At 45.5% G+C, this 21,035-nt stretch overlaps 1 protein-coding gene across 1 annotated transcript in view; it reads right to left on the bottom strand.

Moving 5' to 3' along the window:
* MARCHF4 (membrane associated ring-CH-type finger 4) overlaps window positions 1–19,198 on the bottom strand; it is a 96,102-nt gene extending 76,904 nt beyond the window's left edge. The window contains 2 exon segments of the mRNA XM_030952825.1: window positions 18,505–18,722; window positions 18,725–19,198. Coding sequence (XP_030808685.1) covers window positions 18,505–18,722; window positions 18,725–18,962 — 456 coding nt within the window. The 5' untranslated portion in view covers window positions 18,963–19,198.
* Between the last annotated feature and the right edge of the window lie 1,837 nt (window positions 19,199–21,035).

Here is a 21,035-nt window from a genome sequence, read left to right as displayed (position 1 = left end):
CTGACTTTAGCCTGACTGTGCTCACCCTGGATGTTCTGCCTTCCAGCACTGCATGTCTTTTTTCACGCAGCCTTTACCCAGTGCAACTCTTTCGTGCCAATATCCCCCTCCACGTCCAACCCCCAGCAAGGTGTCAGTCTTCATCAGCAGAGGAGTGTGGGGTTTGCTGATATAATTCCCCAAGCAGTCTGTCTGAATCCACAACTGTAGTGGAGCAAAGGCACTCCAGGCCTTTGTTCACTGTTGTGAGCTGGGGCACTTGTGCTGGCATTGCCAATCTCAGCTGGGGTAGAGGTTCCCTGAGGGCTGAGCTCCTGAGAATTTTCTCTCAGGACAGATGCAGAGAAATACCTATGTCCATACTATGACCTGTCCCAGCTCCTGCTCTAGAGGGGAATCACTGACTTAGTCAAGGACATTGACTTTTCTTTATTATAAATATTCAGACATATCAGTGTCAGAGGGAGATGCAACTCTCTTAATCATTCCCAACACTATTAACTAGACAATAATGAAGAAATTAATTAAGCAAAAGAAAAAACAGACTGAATACCTAGGGAAGTGTCTTGACACTGAGCTGCCTTATGATAATCTCTCAAGGACTTGGGGGAGGCTGTGGTACTCCTGACACATGGAAACAGGTGTAGAAAAGCAACAAGAGAAAGCACTGGGAGCAATGTGTAGGTACTGCAAGGTAGGAACCAGGAAGGAAACAACAAGCCTTCAATATCTATGACACAGCTGGAAGACTGATAGATTCAGCCAGCTCAGATTTTTTAAAAATCCCAATAATGTAAATTCCTTAAGTACAAGCCAAGCCTATGAATAAGATAAATCTCTTAGTCACTTTGCCAGTGATATCCTCCTAATCTCATCCTTCCTGAACGATGCTGCTCAGAGAGTGAAACACTTTGCATAAATGGGTTTGCTGCTCAGAGCAATCACTCATGCTTCCCACTCCGACCCCAGGATTAGAGAAGTCCCCTGGATTAAGGCTGTTTCTATTTAGAGTCAAGGGTGAGCCAGCTAAGCAAGAGCTCAAGGGAACTTTCAAGTCATTGCAAGAGAGCAAGAAAAAGAGAAGGAGAAGTGAACAAGAGGCCACCACCATCTCAGGGAATTGCATGTCCCACACTGGTGTTGAACTGTACTTAAAGTGCTTTACAAAGAGAAATGACCCAATAACAAGGAATTACTGACATGCACATGGGAAAATAATGAACAGTAACTCAAGGGTCAACCAAGCTAACTTTTTCTTTAAAAAATGAAGATGGCATTGAACTGATGGTGCCATTTGTAGAGATGCTGTGTGCCTTGCTTCCCATCAGACATCTCTGTCTGTTGAATAGGCCCAGCATCTTGAAATTCAGAGCCAAGGTCTGCTGAACTCTTCCCTCCCAAAAAAGAGATATTGGAAATGACCTGCTGAAGGATAAAAAGTGATGTGATCTCCAGAGACACATCCCCTGTGCTCCCATGCCTAAGAAGCGTGGTGGAGCCACTTACATCCAAATGGTGAGAGCCTCAGCACCATCAGATTCCAGACTGCCTTAGGCCACTTTATGAAGGTGAAAAGATCATTCTGGATTCCAAAAATAGGAAAACCATGTTGGTTCATACATATTACACCTAGGACCACCATAAACAATTTGCCTTTTGCTTACTGTTCCCCTGTAGCACAGACACATGTGAGAACTGTTCCCCGTACTACTTAGGTAGCATATACTGTAATAAAGTATGTAATCCCTTAATATACAAGAGCTTTTCTTATAATCCATGCTTGTGTGAACCAAGACAAATATTTAATACATTCTTATCACACCAACAGGAAATAGCTTCATCAATTCTGACAGACACATGAATTTTCAGAAGTGCCTGTCACACGTTCACTGCATCATTCCCCAAGAATTGCTCCCTTTCACTATTTCTCTGTGAAGACCCCTTCTGCTGATGCTCTCCCTTCCCAATTAGAGAGTTTCCAGGAGCACTTCTAGTTGGATACTGTAAAATGGAAAATAGTGACTTTTCAGAAGCCAGAGGATTTTTGCTGTTAGCAAGATCAGACTGGATTTTCAGTGTTTTGCCAAGAGAAGGGTGTCCTCATGCAGTTTCTGCCTAGGTTTGCAGAGCAGCTTTTCTGGGCTTTGGTTAATTAAAATATAGCACGTCTTGTGCAACTTTTGAACTCCATTTCTGTAAAAGATATGTGAGGCTGCAGGCTGTCTGTCACATTATGCATGTCCTCCATGCCAAGACTGTAGCATTCTATTTGACTGTAAGTAATCTATTAGATGTAAGACAATTACTGTTTTTTAGTGAGTCATTTTTTTCTCAGTAATTAGCAGTTGTCAGTTCAAGTCAGCCCAGTGCTGGTGTCACTCAGTGACTTCAAGGCTGTACTTAAAATCTCTTCTCCCACACAACAACTCACCACAAACAATATCACTTTTCCTGCCTTGTCCACTGGAGCCATTTTGCACCATGATTATCCTGATTAGCCAGGCCAACAGTGAGGAGCACTTGCTGCTTCAACACAGAAGGGACTGTCCAACAGGAGAAGAGCTTGGCCAAGAAAAGGCAGCACACCTTCTTGACCCCATTTCATTGCTATATGCTTCAAATCCTGGCTGCGTCTGTCTTGCTATAAAAATGTCAGACTGTCTCTAACACTTATTTTTGCTCATCACTTCAGTGTGGCCTTACTTGGCAACTTCTCCCATCTGTTTACTTCTCTTCAGTGTTGTGCATGCATTTCTGAATTCCTGTTTACTTATAATAACGTGAACACTCAGCATTTGCAGAGCACCTAGGCTGAGGTATTTTGTAGATGAGCAAGGATTCCTTAAAGCATTCCTAGAAGTGAAGGTTTCCCATCTGCTTTATGGAGGCATGAAAAGGTCCTGCGTACTCTATGTAGATGCAGAAGCTCTGTGTGCACTGGATGCCCTGGTTCCTGTATAATCAATGGAGGTCTAGTCAATGTTGACAGCAGAGCCCGGGGAGTGAGTCAGTGGAGCAAATGTAGGTGTCTGGCTCTCCAGCTCCGCTGCCTGCATTCGCTAGGGGCACAATTTCCTACCTCAAGATGTTTTCCACCAAGAAATCATTGCGTGGGCATGACTCAAGCTCTTGATTTTTCACTGCCTAAACACCCAGTCCACATGCAGACACCTACACTGTGACACTCACATTGAGGTGTCTGCAATTCAGAGCTGTGTCCCACCTTGGTGATGTGCCCAGAATCACAGTTTGTTTACAAAGCTCAGACGAGAAGCTGAGATCCATGGTTGTTGCTCATCCACTTTCATTCACCTGAACTGGAAGAGGAACCTCCTCTAGTCAAGCCATCCCAATGGGGGAAATATTCTAAATGTGTCCTCTCAGAGCCACAGACCGACCCTCTACCTGGACTGGGACCTGTTATCCAGTGACCCAGCTGCCACCCTGACTCTAAAATCCGGGGTTTGCTAATTCTGACCTCCTAGGGTAACTCTCATCTGAGAGGACTGTGTTAGCTACTCAGTTCCCCACACCTTTTAGTCTACTTTTTCTTTTGCAGAAAGGCAAAACCTGGCTCTGCAGAAAGCAGAGGTGCCCTCTTCAAGCACTCATGGAGGCAGGCCTTGCGGTTTTCCTCCATATCACAGTGTGTCATTTGCTTAGCTATCTTCTGACACGGCCAGGAAGTTTTCTTTATCACTTGCATTATCCAGCAAAGGCTCACTACTGTTTCACAGTCACAGTCCTGACACCCCAGTGTCAGAAAGTATTCAAGCCTAAATCAAGTTCTGAACCATCTTCATATCTTGGATCTTTCCAGGTCAGCCTGCTTCCATGACCTGGTGAATTTACAGCTGACCAGATGGAAAGATCTTTTTCAGTGGATGGATACAGAACACTGGTAAGTGGATTGTAAAAAAACCACAAGACACAGAGGCCTGATCTGTGAGCCATTGTGATTCAGTACAGGTGTCATACACTGCAAATCACCACACTGCACTGGCCATGCCATGCACACACTACTGGAGAAACAGGAAAGTGCAGATCTCTCACTACAGATGTACCAGTAACAGCAGAGAGCAGCTCTCCTCAGCTGGGAGAGCTCCTGGCTGGTGTGCTGTGTTCCCAGCCCCGTAGTGCACTCAGCAGAGTCCTCCAGGAAAAGTGCCTCACAGCAGCTGAAACTGCTACATCTGCTCCACAGCCCAGATGTGCATCATGGCATCAATCTGCCCTCTGCAGGAAAACGTGACCCACAAATGACCATTTAATCTCCTCAATCCAATTTGGCTCAGCCACGTGGCATCTGCCTTCTCCCACCCTGCCACAAACACACGTACAGCCCGTTCCTGCTCAGCAGTGAGCGCTGGGATCAGCACACACTCACACACTGCGGCGGTGCTTGTGGCTGGCTGCTGCCTGGGAATCACACAGAACCTCTGAAGACAGAGAGGCCATGGGAACCCAGGACCCTGACCCCCATGGCCCTCTGATCATCTCATGAGAGTCCCAAAGGCTGTGCAGTCCAGAAGCAGAGCAGTGCACTGGAGATACTGATGCCAATGCTGATGCGCACATTTCAGGAGGGAAGAAAAACAGCTCAAGGCAATGTAGACACAGTGATTTGAAAGGAAACAAGATTAAAGACAGTCACGTGAGTTCAGCTGTGTCCCAGCAGTTATGCCATATGCATTTATAGGTAGATGGATATCTGGCAAAACTCCTCTCTCCTTTGAAAGGATATAAATCACAGGAAGGGCTGTTTTTCATGCTGCAACCCACCCATGACAGGCAAAGCTGTGTCAGGGGGTACCAAACAGTATTGGCCAGGTGGACAGGGCAGTCTGAGAAATGGGACTTGGGGTGAATTTTGTTCCATATTTGTTCCAAACATGTATAGGGCATGCCAAAGGGGAGAAATCCTGATTGTTTTCCCCATCTCCATGGATTTGTACAGCCTCTTTTTGAGTATCTCTGGCATACAAATGGCTAACAGCCTTAGGAGCATTTACATAGGGGTAAAGATCTTGGCCTGCACTGATGGTTGTACAAAAATGCAAAAGAGTTGTCAGTCAAAATGAGTTTTGAACTCAAAGTTGTTTCACTTCCAGCTGAGCAAATTTTCTCTTATTTTACAGGATACAGAGAGAACATACTCTCTTGTGCCTAAGCACTGCTCCTCGTCTCTGCAATACAACAGAACAAATAGGCTAATCAAGCCAAAATGCAGAGCGTGCTGAAAAACTGGGAACATTCACAATGTAGTTAGAGAAGGTGAAAATCTCCCCTGTAGCCTAAGAGGGCTGGTATTGCTGCTCCACTCACAGTGCTTAGGGGCAAAAGATGATCTGGTAAGAAAAGACAGAGTTACATTGCCCTATTGGAGAGATGCCACCTGGAGAGGGATGAAGTTACAAATCCTATGGAAGGAAACACACAAAATGGGGCAATGCAGAACTGGGATGCAAAGAAGCAAGGAGCTGATGAATGCCATTAGGCTTTTTTGGTGGCAGTGGGATTGCAGGAATGAATGAATGAATGAATGAAGCTCCATCACGTGCAACAGAACCTTGTGCTGATCAGAGAAGCAGAGCATGTGTTTTCCAGCTTTCATCTGTCCCAAGAACATCCCCCTCCATCTTCTGTTTCATCACAGAAATCCAATCTCAGAGGCCTTCTCATATGCATTACAGAGAAAAATAACTCGATCCAACACAAACAGAAAGCAGAGCCATGCTATGGTAGAAACCCTGCCACCTTCAGAGATCACAGCTTTTACCCCGTACATTTCTGATCCTCCTAAACACAGGCAGAGCAGCTCAGTTACACAAACACACACATTTGTATGCCTTGTGTTTGCAAATAATCTCTGATGTGAGCTTACTGGACTGCTCCATGGAAATCTATAAGCCTGTAGCAGCTTCTGCATCTCCTTTGGCTTACTATAGCAATAAGAACTTCTGAAGAGTCCCTGCAGCTTAGTTTGCTTTCCTACTGACAGATGCACTTTGGATGCCTCTGATCAAAGTTCCTCCTCTTATTAAGTTGCACAGAATTATTTCTGATATTCTCCCTGCCAGTCATGATCACTTAACTACAATCTTTCCCCTGATCACCTGGCTCTCCACTCCAGCTGAGTTTTCTGCAGTGATGGAGTGACACATAGAGTTCTGCAGGCTTGAGGAAGAGCTGCTGCCATCAGCCATCTACCAAAGGTGTTTCTTCAGGTTTTCAAGCAGTCCTAGGTAGGGCTGGATCAACATCCTCCCTTTTTGTGCTGCCTGAAGGGCAAGTCTCACCATTTGGCTGTGTGAGACCACCCCGTTGTGAAGTACCCTTGAAAGAGGCTGACAGAAATAACAGATCCTGGACTGGGGTCAGTGGAGAAGCCTCTAGAACTTTTACTATACAGGTCCCTATGTTTAATAAGACGTACAGTTTTCTGAAATATTCCAATATTAACTTCAAACTTGCTAGTTCCACTTCTGCGGGCAGATGGATCTTTTTCTTGCTTTTTTGTAAAGAGAATTAAAAGCAAAGACAACAGCAGAACCAGAAGTTCTCAGAGCAATGGAGCCAAACAGTGTATACGTTCTCCTTGAATTGTACCTGGTAGTAAGGCGGCATTTTTGATGTCTAGTAGGAGTGGGCCTCTTATGACAGTTCCCCTCCACAGCATCACAAACCCAGTGTGGGGAATATGCCCCAGTTGGCCACACATTTTCAGGCAACTCATAAGAGCTTAAGAGTTCTGCAGCCCTTTATTTATCAAAGGTGGCTGAATTTGGCAGAGAAGTTTAAATGTCACTGAGTGTATCTTGTGAACTTATAAACAGAACTGACATGGATAAGTACTGATGCTTAGGGAAGCAAGTAAGAGAGAGAGAAGAGAATATTTTTCATTTCTATTAAAACATATCTTGGGACAGGTTTCAAACAGCTTTCCAGGCAAATAAATTGAAGGCAGAAAGCAAAAATGGCCTGTAGAAGACAGAATTACTGTAAGATTTCAGAAAGCAGCAATTGTAACAGAATGCTTTTGTTTGTTATAAAGAGACTAATGGCTGTTTTGGTAGTAATAAGACAACATATAACAAATTTCTGCTATATTGCATATTTTTAGAGATTCATAATTTTTCAAAATCTGCTTCTGTAAAGTTGAAAACCTTAGTTACATATCTCTTTTTGCTCATCCTTCTGTTCAATTTAAACAAAAAACCGTTCTTGTTCAATGAAGGTTTTCTACAACCAGTATTTCTGTAAGACTCAGATTTGAAATAGAATCACCTCCTTGAGGTTTAGTGATTATTGGATCAAGAACTGTCCTGGCTATGACAAAGAGACATAACTGAGCTTTTGCTATTATTAGCAATGCTTGTTCTCATTCTTCAAGCTATAGATGGGCAGGTATTTTCTCTTGGTATTTATCTGACTACCATTACACAAATCTCAGCCCTTGTCCAAATCCACACTGGGTAGTGAGAACAGACATTTAATCCTTTCTTTTGCACAGCTCCTCCTAAAATCACTTTAAAAGCTATGGGGAGATCTTACTGCTGTCCTCAGCCACCTCATGGTACAGCAAGAAAGCCAGACTCTTCTCAAAGGTGTATGGTTACAAGAGGAAACAGATACTATTTGAAACACAAGAAATTATGATTATAAATTAAAAATACCCCCCCCACACATTTTTACCACAAGGGAGGTAAATATTAAATCTGGTGTCCAGAGACATGACTGGAATAACAGTCCTTGGAATTATCCAGCTCTGGATATCTGGAGATCTGATTTGGTCAGATCTGCTTGAGTAAGAAGCTGAACAAGATGATCTCTTCAGGTTCCCCAAAATCCTAAAATATTTTGAGGCTGTGTGAATTTATTTGACGTGAGTTATAACTCAAAATTGTCACCATCATCTGACATTTGCACTGAATGCCTGAGCACACCTTCAAAGAGATGAAGCTCCTGTCTGGCATCACCAAGAAAAAGATGAGAGAGGAAATCTCATTAATAGCTGCAGGACGGCAAGGCCAAGAACTCTCCCACAGATTTCACATGACTGCAAAAAGGGCAAGAAATAAATCATAAGAAGTGGGAAAGGTAATAACAATGACCCAACATGATCAGCTGGGCCAGGTCATGACAGTATAGCAAACTGGACTTTATGAAAGAGTCCTCACTTCAGGCTATGGGGGCTCTAAAAATGTTTTTCTTAGAAATGATTTAGCCATCCCATCTATGAAGAAAATTCTCCAGATGTGGGTTAAATGTAGGTGACAGCACTTCTGCTCTCATATGTCAGATGAGCCTATGAACTGTTTTTTTCCTAACTAGCTGAATCCCATGGGTGTTTTTCCAGGCTGAAAGTTTCTTGCTTTTAATCTGATGTGGAATAAAACTGTCTTCAAACACAGAACTTCTTCCATGAGGGAAATCTTCTCTGCCAGCTAGCCCAAGGGTTTTTGAAGCTGGTTTCTAAGGATGCACACAGCACACAGTTCTTTCTGTGACAGAAAAGACAAAAGTTGATATGCAAAGACAGTTTCAGTTCTCTGTTTCCCTAGATTTTCTCCTTGGGCACTGCAACAATTTCCCATTGTTGGAGACCTGAAAATCAAGAAGGGATATTTCTTCTCCAGTCCTTGCACTGCTATTAAGCTTCAAGCAGGAATTTCTTTGAGGGAACTTATTTCATTGCTATTACAGAGAGGTTCAGACTAGACTAACCCAGTAACTCCCCCAGGCCTTAAATCTTGTAAGAATGCCTGCCTTTTCAATGTTAAGGAAATATTGGGGTTTTATGTCCTAAAATGTGAACTCTGTAGGGCAAGAAAAGCCTTTGCTTCACTTCTTGGTGCAATGTTTGACATATTGACATCCTATAAAGGTTATCATAGTATTAAAATAAAGAATGGTCAGGAGGCCAGAAGCACCCATAACTCTCCTTCTGCCTCTTGTGGAAACCCTCTCTTTAATTACTTAACTGCTATTTCTCTCTGATATAGTATTTTATTATTACCTACTTTTCTTGAATGCCCATCTGATCCGTCTTAATGTTCTTTTAATATCACTTGGAATGGGATAATAATATTCTTGCACTTCTCCAGCACCTTAAGCCCTGACAGGTCCTAGTGTGCTTAACAAGGAGAAAAAGAAAAGGGAAGTGCTTAATTCATCAGACAGTGCAAGGTCATGCAAGACATCAGACAGAGAAGAAGACTGATAAAACTAAAAGCACTGGGTGTTTGGAGGGGCAGGCTTAGCCCATGGCCCTGTACTTGCAGGAAGTGCAAAGCATCCACTGAGCTTTAGTTCAGCACCTGCAGGAAATTGCCAGGGTAGGTGCTGATGTGATGTGGGTGAAGTGCCAGCAGGATTCCTGCAACGCTGATGCTGTGTGTTACGTCTTCAACAGATCCTTCCTTCCACATGGGCTTTTTTTAGCTCTCCCAAACACTGAGAATTGGAGTAAAAAACTACACAGGATCTATCTGGGTAAGGACAGGGAACACTGAAGGGTGTCGAGATGCACATGGAAGTTCTTGGAAAACCATTTCTTTCATCAAGATACCAGTCAAAGAAGTGAGCCGCTTGGTTTTGACTCTGCTGCAGCAGGACAGTGCCTGTGCTGGGAAATTGGAGAGGGAAGGATCACAGTAATGAAGGCAAGGAATGAGGATCTGAACAAATGTCTCTGCAATCTTAGAGGAAGCAAATGAACACAACATGAGTACACAGCTGGGATATGAGAGAACATAAGCTCAAAGTGGGCATAGGGTTAATGCCCCAAGTGACAGTGCTAGCACAAGAAGGTGCTAGGAGGAAATGTGAGCCACCCCATCCATAAAGTGATTGAAGAAGCAGCAGGGGTGGTACAGGCAACATTTCAAGCAGGACTGACTAGAAGCCCGAAACTGTCAGGAAAATCATATTCAGCCTTGCTGAGAGTGGCTTTAATTGGGACAGAGAGCAGACACCTGAACTGAAGGAATGAGGATCCATTTGCCCTTCCTCCACATGGCTATAAGTGGGCAGGACCAGCCCCAGCCATGTCTTACCTATGGCAGTCACAGGATCCTTAAAGAAAAGCACAACTGCTCCTCCAGCCTTTTCATTCCAGCTCCCCTCAGGAGGCAAGGCAGAAGAGCTGAAGTCATTAAGGATCTAAGATTCAAAAGAGTTAATGCTTACTGCATCTGCAGGCCCTCCTGTAAGGGGCTGCTCCTGGGGAAAAATGGATGCAATTCAGTAAGGCCAAATGCAGCTCCTCCACCAGTACAGTAATGCCAACTGCACACAGCCAGGGTGGAGGACTGGCCAAGAAGCAGCTCTGAAGGACATGGAGATCATGAGCTGAGTAACAATCAATAATCATCTGCTGTTCCCTAAATAAATGAATAAATAAAGAGGGCGAACATTAGCCTGGAATGGATGATTTCTGCTACCTGTTAAGCAGGATTCAAAACCTTTCTGCCTGCTAAGCACTGACAAGGATTCAGCTGGATAATTGTTTCCAGTGCTTTTACAGCAAAATATGGACTATGTGGTAAGGGTAACACCAAGAATGACTGGTACTCTAGAAAATACATCATAAAAGGAAAGGCACAATTGGGATTGTTTGGCTTAGAGAAGAAGCAGTGTTATGGCTTCGGTTATCATATAAACTTGTAAAATCCTGAAAGGATGAATTTTCACTGCATTTACATGCAAATACTGGAAAGTACCTTCAGTTACTTACTTATTGGGAAAAAGTGGAAAGGGCAAGAAGAAATGAGTGTCAACAGGAAAGGTGTGTTCTTCAACTATGCCCATCCTTAAGAACTGGTTAGATCAGGCTCTGTCAGGATTTTGGACAGGTAGAGGCCACTGCCCCACCCTTTGGCATGATCAGTGCACACATTAATAAACATAAGCTAAACCTACACAGTACCAGAGGTTACAATGGCAATCCCAGGGAATGACTTGACAGAGGCTGCAGCCACAGGACTGCCTGCAAACAGTGGCGGCAAACACCTCCAAATGCTTAGTGCACTGCAACCCTTAGAGATGCCTCTAGCACCGACTGACCTCTTGGCTAATGGCACATACTTTTTGCATGGTAAAGGTGACCTCGTGGTCTCACATTAAACATGAACATACTGTCAATCAAGCAGACCTTGGTAACCTTCTGCTAAGAGCAACATGGCAAAGAAACCACAAAGGCCGTAGCAGTGCTTGACCTCCAAACTGGCTGAATATCAAGTATGTTTTCTCTCTCACGTTCTGCAAAGTTGTTTTGCATATGTCTGTGACTCCATGGAAAAAAGTATGTCTGAGAGTCGAGTTCTTCAACCATCATGGACATTCCCTGCAAAGTTATTCTACAGAGGAGACAAAACTTTCTCAGGGATCCCTTCAAGATACAACTACCCCATCCTCCATGGGGTTTACACAGTTTTCACCAAGCACAGGCTGGTTCCTACAATAATCACAAGGTACTAGATGTAGGAAATTATAATATGCAAACCCTTTTTTTTTATATATCATTCTCCCATTCTGTACCATTCCTCACTCTCCTGCCAGGGAAGCAAGTTGAGCTTGTGTGACTGTTGGGAGCAATGTCACCTGCGTTCTAAGCTGCACAGAGAGGAGGCTTGGATTTGATGGTACATAGGCCATAGGAGGACCTGTGCAGATAGAGACAGAGAGGATGGGTGAGACCAAGCTCTGATGTGCCAATTGGCTTTGGCCAAGAAGAAAAGAAGGAAGAAGAGGTGAGAGAAAACCACCGAATAGTGTAAAGAACAAGAAATTACATGACAGAAGATGTGTGACAATTTCAGTATAGGGGTCTTGTCACTAGAACCAGTTTGCCCACTATGATTTTGCCTTATCTCATCACTTTTCACAGAGGGGCATTGGGACAGTCCATTTATTATCTACATAGGTTTCCAGGTCCTGCTGTTACTTTCTTCACCAGACGAAAGTCATCACTCATCACTCTCCACTGCCAACAGTATAATCTGTTCTACTGTAACCAGCGATAAATCAGAAAAGGATAAAAGGTAAGTAGTGAAAAGATGGGGGAAGATAACAAAGTCTTCAGCATCAAACAATTCATTTTAGGTAAGCAATTCTGATTAACAAAGGAAAAGGAGAAAGATAAAAAGTTAACAAGCTATTCTGTAAGTCTGGTTTCCCATGGAAACCATATCATGATGGGGTTATTCTTTTTTTGTCTAATGGGATACAAGTTCCTCTTACAGCTGCTGTTCCATCTGAAGCTCTCTTGTCCATGGACTCTACAGTGTCTAGCACAGATAATGCTATAATCTCTCTCTCAGCAGGACATTTCTAGCTTTCCTCTTCTTCACCCAGCTAGTTTTCATGAAGCATACAGGAATTTAATGCCTTTCAGATCTCCACTCTCAGCCAGATGTGGCTGTTGTTAGCCAGTAGGTTTAGAGGAGGGCTGATGAGCATAACCTGTAACAGCTAACATCATCACATGGCTTTATTCCTGTGGCAGCCAGATAATAAAGGGATGGGATGGTCACAGACATGGACCACTAACAATTACAGTACATTTTATTGTCTTACTACAGGCCTAGGAGGAATGGAGACGTGCAGCAGGCACATGGCACATGCAGATCACAGATTTTTGGCACAACCATTTCTGACTTCTGGACTGGGCCAGCCTTGAATGCAAAAACACCAATGTGAGCAAAAGGCTGCCACAGAGGAGGCCCTTGCTGGGAATTAATTTTTGCTTAAAAGACAACCTAAATGTAATTCAGTTTTGTATGAACAGAGCCCTTCCAGAGGCAAGTGTTGCTTTTGTGGAAACAACAGTGACTCTACAGATGCAAACAATGGAGCTACATGCTTTTGCATTGCTTGTTCTGTCACTAACTGACATCAGCCACTGTTAATCATGGCCTGAAATGTATATTTAAGAAACAGTGACACATAGACAAGTTCCTTCATGAAGCCTTTTATACAGGGAAAAGTGAAAGAAAAGAAAAACTGCTGCTCAGGCTAGCTAGTGGCACTGAAATAAATGGGTCAGGCATCAGAGTTTCAGCAGGCACAAAAGGTGAAAACCTTGTCTTCTAGAGCAATTAAAAGTCAATGGGATTAGTGGCTTTCACTATTATTTATAGAAACCCCGCTGTGCACACAACATTATTGAAATACAGGGGTCAGGTCCTTGCTACTGGATGCCTACACTTTTGCTGTTGAAGTTAATGGGAGCTTTGCCAATCAACTCTGTGGCAACAGCAACTAAATCTAAAATAGATGACATCCTGGGCTCCATTCAGTTGATGGCTCAAGCAAAACTTTTGCCAAAGCCAAAAATGTTCTGCCTGCACAGTATGGATTTCATCCTGGGACAGGTGAAAGAGGAGAGGTAGCTATAGAGGTGTTAAGATTCAAAGATGGGAAGGCAGAGAGATGGACTTAATGTCACAGAAAGCATCCTCTTTTTCTTTCTTTCTCCCATAAATTACAAAATATAGATTGAAATCTAAATGGCTGCATTCCAGCATCTCTTATTCTTCAGTTTTAGCAGGACTGGCTGTTTTCTAATGAATTATTCTCTTTCTAACAGCAAAGAAATGAATCCTGTGGGAACACACCTATGAAAAGGTCATGGATAGAAGCCTGCACTGTCATGTGATTCAACACATTTGAAAACAGTGTCCTGATGGTCTAGCCAGTTTGGACAGACCCCATGAAGCACCAACATCTATATTTGCAAGTTTTCTGGGCTTTGGACATGCTTGTGATACTGGTTGCACAGTTGTTTCTTCTTCCACTCATTCATTATCATACCTGTGCTCTGAATTCTGACACAGACTGCCTCTTTTCCTCCTTGTCTCACTCTAGTACTTCATTTTCCTCAATCTTACAACATTGCAAATCAGAAATCAGGTATCCCAGACACCTCCTCCACTCCCCTGCGCTGCTGAGAGACCAGTCTGTATACCAGCAGTATCTCCTGACCTTAGCTCATGCCTTCTCTGCAGACCCTACCATGCAGGGAACTGATGATGCTTTTTGCTCATGTCTGTACCAGGAAGAGGTTGAGATTCTCACCAGCTATTTCAAGTAACACAGGCTAATGACCAGCTGTTCAATGGTACTGACCATGCCCTGAACCTACACAGGGCCCCAAGAATGTGTGTTAGTCGAGGATGAATAATTTGAGGTCACTTTAATTCTAGAGAAGTCCTGAACATGGCAGGTGCCTACACACTGAAGACATTACCTTACAGGAGCATGAAATCCAGACACGCACCTGCAGGGGTGGATCTCACTGGTCAGGCACAGAAGGCTGGTGAGCTGCGGGGCAAGACACCAGCTCCAGAGCCCTGCTCCTAGTCAGTCGTACCCTGATCTCTAGACTGGCTTCAGATGTGAAGGATGAATTTTACTTTCATTAGTGTTATCATTAATTGTGATGTCTCTAGATATTCATAATAATCACATGGCTTTATAATACTTCATTAAACTTTAGCTCTTTGTTTGTCCTGCAGCAGGGTGCTCCACAGCCCAGTTACATCTCACATGGAAATGCATGGCTCAACATCCATTTTAAGTTGTCTTCCCTTCCAATTTTCTTGAAGGTCTTCATGTTCTCATATTAAAGCTGGTGTCCCAAAAGTCTAGCAGGAAATTTGGTGGGAAGAATTGTCTTCATCGAAGCATTTCTATTGAATGCTGAGCTAAGTCCAAGCTACCAGCCTGCAGGTAAGAGTCTACATCTGTTCTCTCTGATCCTCCACAGCCAACCAAATCTACCACTACTGACTTTTCAAATCTCCATCTTTCCAGCAGCTTTCCCCCAAAAAGAGAAAGAGAAATGCAGACTGAAAATGATAGGTAAGAAAAGATGTGCACACACTCTAACTGACAATATAACAAGCAAACCTTGAAACACATGGCTTTCCAAATTATCTCAGCTTCATTTAAGAATGGTTTTCTATTTATCTTCAGCACAGCTGAAAGTACCACTTCTGAGACCCTAAACTCCACAGCACTGCTAAATCCTTGTGATGTGGGCTAACAGGTTATCCCCGATGCAAAGGGACTTTTCACCCATGTTTTCTTCTGGTAATCCCCATGACTTGCTTTCAGCTTGGAACCATACCAAATACTGTAAAACATTTGTCAGAGAGGAGTTCATCTTAGTTTCTTTCTCTTGCAGAACATTGTCAGAGATCCAGGAAAGCAGACAAAATTCTACAAACACTAAGCATTAACCAAAACAGAAGAAAATACTCCAGCATTTTTCTTCCTCACTTTTTCCCCAGAGCTTTGCTGCTCAATCCAGAGTCTCAGAATTTGCTGACACAATGGTGCAGGACGTTCAGTCATTGAAACCTTTGAAAATGCCAAGCAAGTCCCTGAAAGGAAATGCCATTGCCAAGAGCTGAGTTCAGTCCCTCAGCTTCAACCATGTTTAGCTCTCATTTTCAATGAAAACAGCTGCCTTTTTCAACTGTCAGACCTGAGCAGAGTTTCCCCTTCATGCCCTCAAAACATGAGCCCAGATGCTGTGATCCCATGGTCATCAGATCCACTTTTTTCTTGCCCACATCCCTGGTTTCTCTTGACTAACACGCAAGGATCAGAACAGTTTCTGATCAATTCTGAACATATTCTGAACAATAATGAGTCTTCCTCCTTCCTATGGTCCTCAGCACGTTTTTAAATGGAAGAATCAGCTTACCCATAAGAGCCACAAACCAACATGAGGAGCTTAAAATATAAGCAATTCACTAGCCTGAAGTATCATGCATGTTGAGTAATCATAAATTTAAAGCAAAAATCCCTACCAATTCTATTTTGCATTAGATACTAAATAAAACCTACTTGCAAAGCCAGATTACTAAGAAACCTTTTTGGCTGTTGTTTTGGTTGGGATTTTTTATATCAAAACAGGATTAAAACATCTTTTGGAGACTCACTGTCATTTTATCTGAGTAAATAAGCTTAGAGCGCCTAACAGTCAATTTATAATGAAGGCTTTTGTTCTTGTTACTGTGATGCAGCCCTGCAGATTTGCCCACAGCTGCAGCAAATTCAGATGGTTTTGACAGGTAAATAAAATAATGTTTAGATCTGTTATTGTTATTAATCAGCAGAGTAAAGAAATATCAATTATATTCTGTTTCCAAGCAGATAAATTTTCATCATGATCTTGGCAGAGGTGGTATAGAATAATGTGCATCTATAACTTTTACAGTTGTGAGGGTCCAAAATATGAAGAGTCTTTGGTCAGCTGTTGAGCTGTAAAAAAAATGGGAAATAAAGGCCAAACCAGTAATAAAGACCATAACAAAAAGGAACAAGGAATCTGGGATTTAGCCCTGTTGGAGTTTTACTGACATAAGCACCAAATAAACCAAACTGCAGGTCTTGACATCAGCTGCACCAATTCAGGGCTCAGTTATTCTGAACTGTACTTCCAGGAAGCTGTGTCAGGATCTGGCTGTGCTTTGAAACCCCACAGTTTGGGCCTCCATAATGACTTGTGCTTCCCAGCTGCTGCAGGGGCAAAGGTTTTAAATACTCCTCAAGCAATGCCAGTGAACAAAAAATTATTTGTGGAATAAGGTAGTGCTCAAGGAGGAGTAGCAGAACACAGCTGCAAATATCTTATTGTATTGGTCAGAAACTGTGAGAATCAAAAAAGAGAAATCCTGGTGAAAGTCTTATGAGATGCCAGTCACATCTGCTCAGCTCCTCACTCAGGTAGGTTGGCAGATGGTCAGCAAATAGTCTCACTTTTACAATGCAACCTACACTGGTTTTCAGAGTGAAAATTAGCATCCAGTTATTTTCAAGCATTAATGTTCTCCAAGGAAGCAAGCTACCTTTTAATTCTGCTTAGGCTCTATTTGCTCTGACACGTAAGCCAATCTCGGAGGTGCCTACGTCTTGTGTACACAGGCAGAATGGTAAACCAGGGAAGAGTACTAGAAATGTGGAATAATGCAAATTCCCAGGAAGTGAATTGCATGGCTTCCAACTTTTAGAAGAGATGGGGACAAGACAAGCAAGAGAAGAAGGTGTACAGTATCATCAAAAAAGAATTATTTCCTCCACTCCCATCTGAAAGCCTGTGGTGAAAGCTGTGTTTCACAGCTATCCGCCAGCTGCATAAACCATTAGAGAAGGCTACAGTCCACTGAGCACTGAGCTGGGACCTACGGAACCCTTGGTATGACACATCCAGCAAGGCTGTGGATATTGGAATCGATTGGTGGCAAGGAAGAATGGAAGCCCATTCCCCACTTTCCAGCACCCAACACCACCATCCTCAAACCAACGTAAGGGAAGGCACAATCACTGCATTACAGATGTAGGCAACTTTGGGAAAGGCAGGACATGTGCCAGAGCATGGCCAGTTTCAAATGAGTACTGGTTTTCTCCTTAGCAGAGCACACAGGTCCATGAAGGGGAAAGAACACCTGGGGTAAAACCCACTTTGCATAAGATTTCAACGTATCACCTTACATGCCAGAATCTGTGCCCAGAATGGAAATAGTCAAGTTGAACTTCGCAACCCTTTTTTATACAGGGATCCCCTATTACGACAGGTAATGGAATTATCCTGTGTAATAATGGTTACGTGCACATATGGGCTTGATCCCACAAGAGGAGGTCTGCAGCCTTCCTTGCACCTGCAAGCTGTGTCATGTTAGGTACAAATGTTGCTGGGTACATCTCTGTAAGGAAGTTGCCAGCCCTAGAATACATGAGATGTTTTTAATTGTCATTAAATATGGAGCATAATGCTCCAGGGTGGCATCTTATATTCTAGCATGGTTGCATTTGTTTCATTCTCCTGTGTGGTGGAGGGAAACTTCACTGGCCTAACCTCAGTCTGTACCACGGAGCACCTCAAGGCTGCAGCTTCAGCAGGTACAATCACAGCCAGCCGTGTTTCTCCTGCAGATAGTGCAATTGGGAGCACGGGAGCAGTGGAGCACCTGCACAGTTCCTATTAGCCATCCCCAGGGAAACACTGAAGTGGGGTTGTCTTGTGCCACGTGTTTTGTACAGACTCAAGTTGTATTTTTAAAAGCAAAGAGCACATTAAACTCCTCCTTTGCATCGCTTTTGGAATCATTGCAACTGAGTACCCACAAAGCACCGAACAGCCTCTCTTGCTGAGATGAGCTCTGCTCCATGAAGGGGCCAGCATGTCCCTCCTCCCATGCCACGGCTGTACGGCTCTCAGGCTGGGCATGAGTGCCCTGGGCACGGCTGCCGGGAAAAGGAAAGCAGAAAAGGACGGAGCACGCCTCAACCCCACAGCTCCCTGGGAAACACTACCGAGGCGCAAAAGCTGGAGCCCGGGGCCTGGGCAGAAGGCTGGGTTTGGGCTCCTGTTCCGGGCAACAGGGACAGCCCCTGAAGCAGCAGCAGGCCCCGGGTCCCTCAGGCCGGAGCATCGCTGCCAGCGGGCCCGCCGCGGCCCCAGCCCAGCGCCCACCGCCCGCGGTCGCTCACCTGCTCGGGCCCCTGGAAGCAGATCCTGCAGAGCGGGGTGCGGATGCCGCTGTCGACACTGCTGCCCAGCGAGTAGCGGTCCTCGGCCTTGCCCTTGCCGAAGTCATCCGAGGAGGTGCTGCTGGGCAGGGAGGCGGGCGGCTCCCCGGCGGGGCTGCCCCACTCCTCGGCGGCCGGGCTGCCCGCGCCGCCGCCGCCGCCCGCCGCCCGCCAGCCGGGCCCGCGCCCCCGGGCGGTGCGGCCCCCGCCGCCGCCTCTGCGCCGCCGGGCATGGGGAGCGGCGGCGGCGGGGAGGGCGGCGGCGGCGCGGGGGGTCTCCGCAGCAGGAAGACCTTCAGGTCATTGAAGAGCATGCGGCAGCGGCACTTGAGGAGGCCTTGGTTTCGCAACATCTGTCTCGGACGGAGGAGCCCGCAGCAGCAGTAGCAGAAAATGCCCGCGCCGGGTGGTATTAACATGTGCCTTTCCTTGGCAGGCGGGCACGGGGGAAAGAAAAGGGCAGGAGCCGGGCGCCCCGCGGCCGGGGGGGCTCCGCGGCGGCCGCAGTGCCGGGGGGGCTGCGCTGGCCGCCGGGGAACGCACAAAAGCAGAGCCGGAGGGCGAGGGGGCCGAGTCCCCGGCAGCCCGCTGCGACCCGGCGGGGATGGCGATTGAAAAAAAAAATCCACACCAGGAAAAAAACCGACTCTGTGCTGTCGAGAGATCCTTTCCCCCCTCCACAAGTTTGCTTAGAAATCAGCGGGAGGAGGAAATAAATCTCCCACGCCCGAGGGTCCAGGGGCGCAGGCGGCGGTCTCGGGAGTAAGCCCCCGATCAGCTCTCGCAACTCCTAAGCCTGTAAAAAAGAAGGGTCCACGTCTCCGGTGGGTGTGGGGAGGAGAGAGAATATGGTTCTCTCGACAGTATTTGGCATCTCAAGTAATTCTCCTTTTTCTTCTATTTTATAATAATTTTTTTTCAATTAAAAAATAAAACCCGATCACACGATTCCCGGTGTGCATCCAGACAAAATAGCAGCTGGTCTGGCTATCAAAATGCAAAATTGGTAGCTGTTGTTATTATCAAAATTGCCTCTTTGACAAAAAAGACCTTCACATTGTTTGTGGGAAAACACCCTACGTTTTCAACACTGTGCTCCCAGGTGGCTTCAGATTTTACCGTTGCCTTTAAAAGATTTCATTGTAAATATTAAAAGTCCAGAAAGAAATAATTAGCATTCAATGAGCTTAATCCCAGATGTACTGAGACAAATATATTTTTATATATATAATATATATATCATATATATTTTATATATATTTATATATTCTGACCTTCTCTATTCCAGCAGCTGTCTGGACCAAAAAAAAAAAAAAAAAAAATCAGGGCGAAATTGATGAGGGAAGGCGTCTGTATTATTCCCTAAGCTGTTACCATGCTGGACCAAAAACCCACGTCGAAATCGGATCTATTCTTCGCATGTAATTGACCGGGGAAACGTGGATCTTACATGGTCACGTTTCCTTTCCTCCTTTCACAAAACAGGAACGTCATCAAACGCATTGGCAGCTTGTACAGACCATTGTGGATGGCGAGGCGGTCAGGGCTCTATCAGCAATTGCAGGGACCTCCTTTTGATGCATTGGACGAGGCTCCTTCTTTCTCTCCTCCACCGTCCCCACCTTCATTTTCCTCCCCTTCTGTCCTCCTCCTGCTCTGACTGTTGCTCTCTCTCACAGGCATTGACATTCAACCATCGCAAGTCTGTCGCACTCTCGCTGACAGGGAAAAAAAACCGGAGCAGATAATTCTCTTCTTCCTCCTAAAAGGCTCGGATGGAGCACAATGCGCCAGACACATGGGGCAGCATGGCTTATTTTTCGTGCAGTTCCTACCGCTTTGGCAACATCGAGCTGGTGTGTGCGTGTGTGCCTTCCTCCCTCAGCAGCAGCCTCCTCTCCGCTCTCCCATCCGGCTTGCCGTGATGATGTTGCTGTTGCTATCTCCCTTGGATGCAATGGGGAAGGCAGATTGTTTGCAGTGCGAGCGGGGATTTGCAGGAAGGGAGGGGTGGGACGTGGCCGCGCTCTTCTTCCTCCCCCAGCTTGAGAAAAAAAAAAAAAAAAAAAAAAGAGAGAGAGAAAAAAAGCAAAAAGGCGGGGTGAGAGGGGGAGAATCAAAGCGAGGAATGGAGCCCTTCCCAACCTTTGATGCCCCGAGCTGCCGGCTGCCTGCGAGAGCCCACGCCGGGGAGGAAGGGAGGAGGGGCGGGGAAGGGGCTGGGCGGGCGCTGCGGCTTCAGCACCACGGGGCGCGGACAGCTCCGCCGGGCGGGGCGGCGCGGGGCGGGGCGCCGACGCTCCGCCGGCGCTGCGCCCTCGGCCCCCGCCGAGCCCCGCGCCCGCCCCGCCGAGCCCCGCCGAGCCCCGCTGAGCCCCGCACCGGCTCCGCCGAGCCCAGTCCTGCGGGATGCGGCCCCGCGGCCGAGGGGCACCCAGAAGGCGGCGAAGCCTCGGCGCCCCAGCGTGTTCCAGGCGGGTTTCCACCTCCCA

This window comes from Camarhynchus parvulus, chromosome 7 (genome assembly GCF_901933205.1).
Source record: "Camarhynchus parvulus chromosome 7, STF_HiC, whole genome shotgun sequence".
Taxonomy (NCBI): domain Eukaryota; kingdom Metazoa; phylum Chordata; class Aves; order Passeriformes; family Thraupidae; genus Camarhynchus; species Camarhynchus parvulus.
The sequence above is the reverse complement of the archived record's forward strand: the minus strand, read 5'-3'. Positions and strand labels throughout refer to the sequence as shown.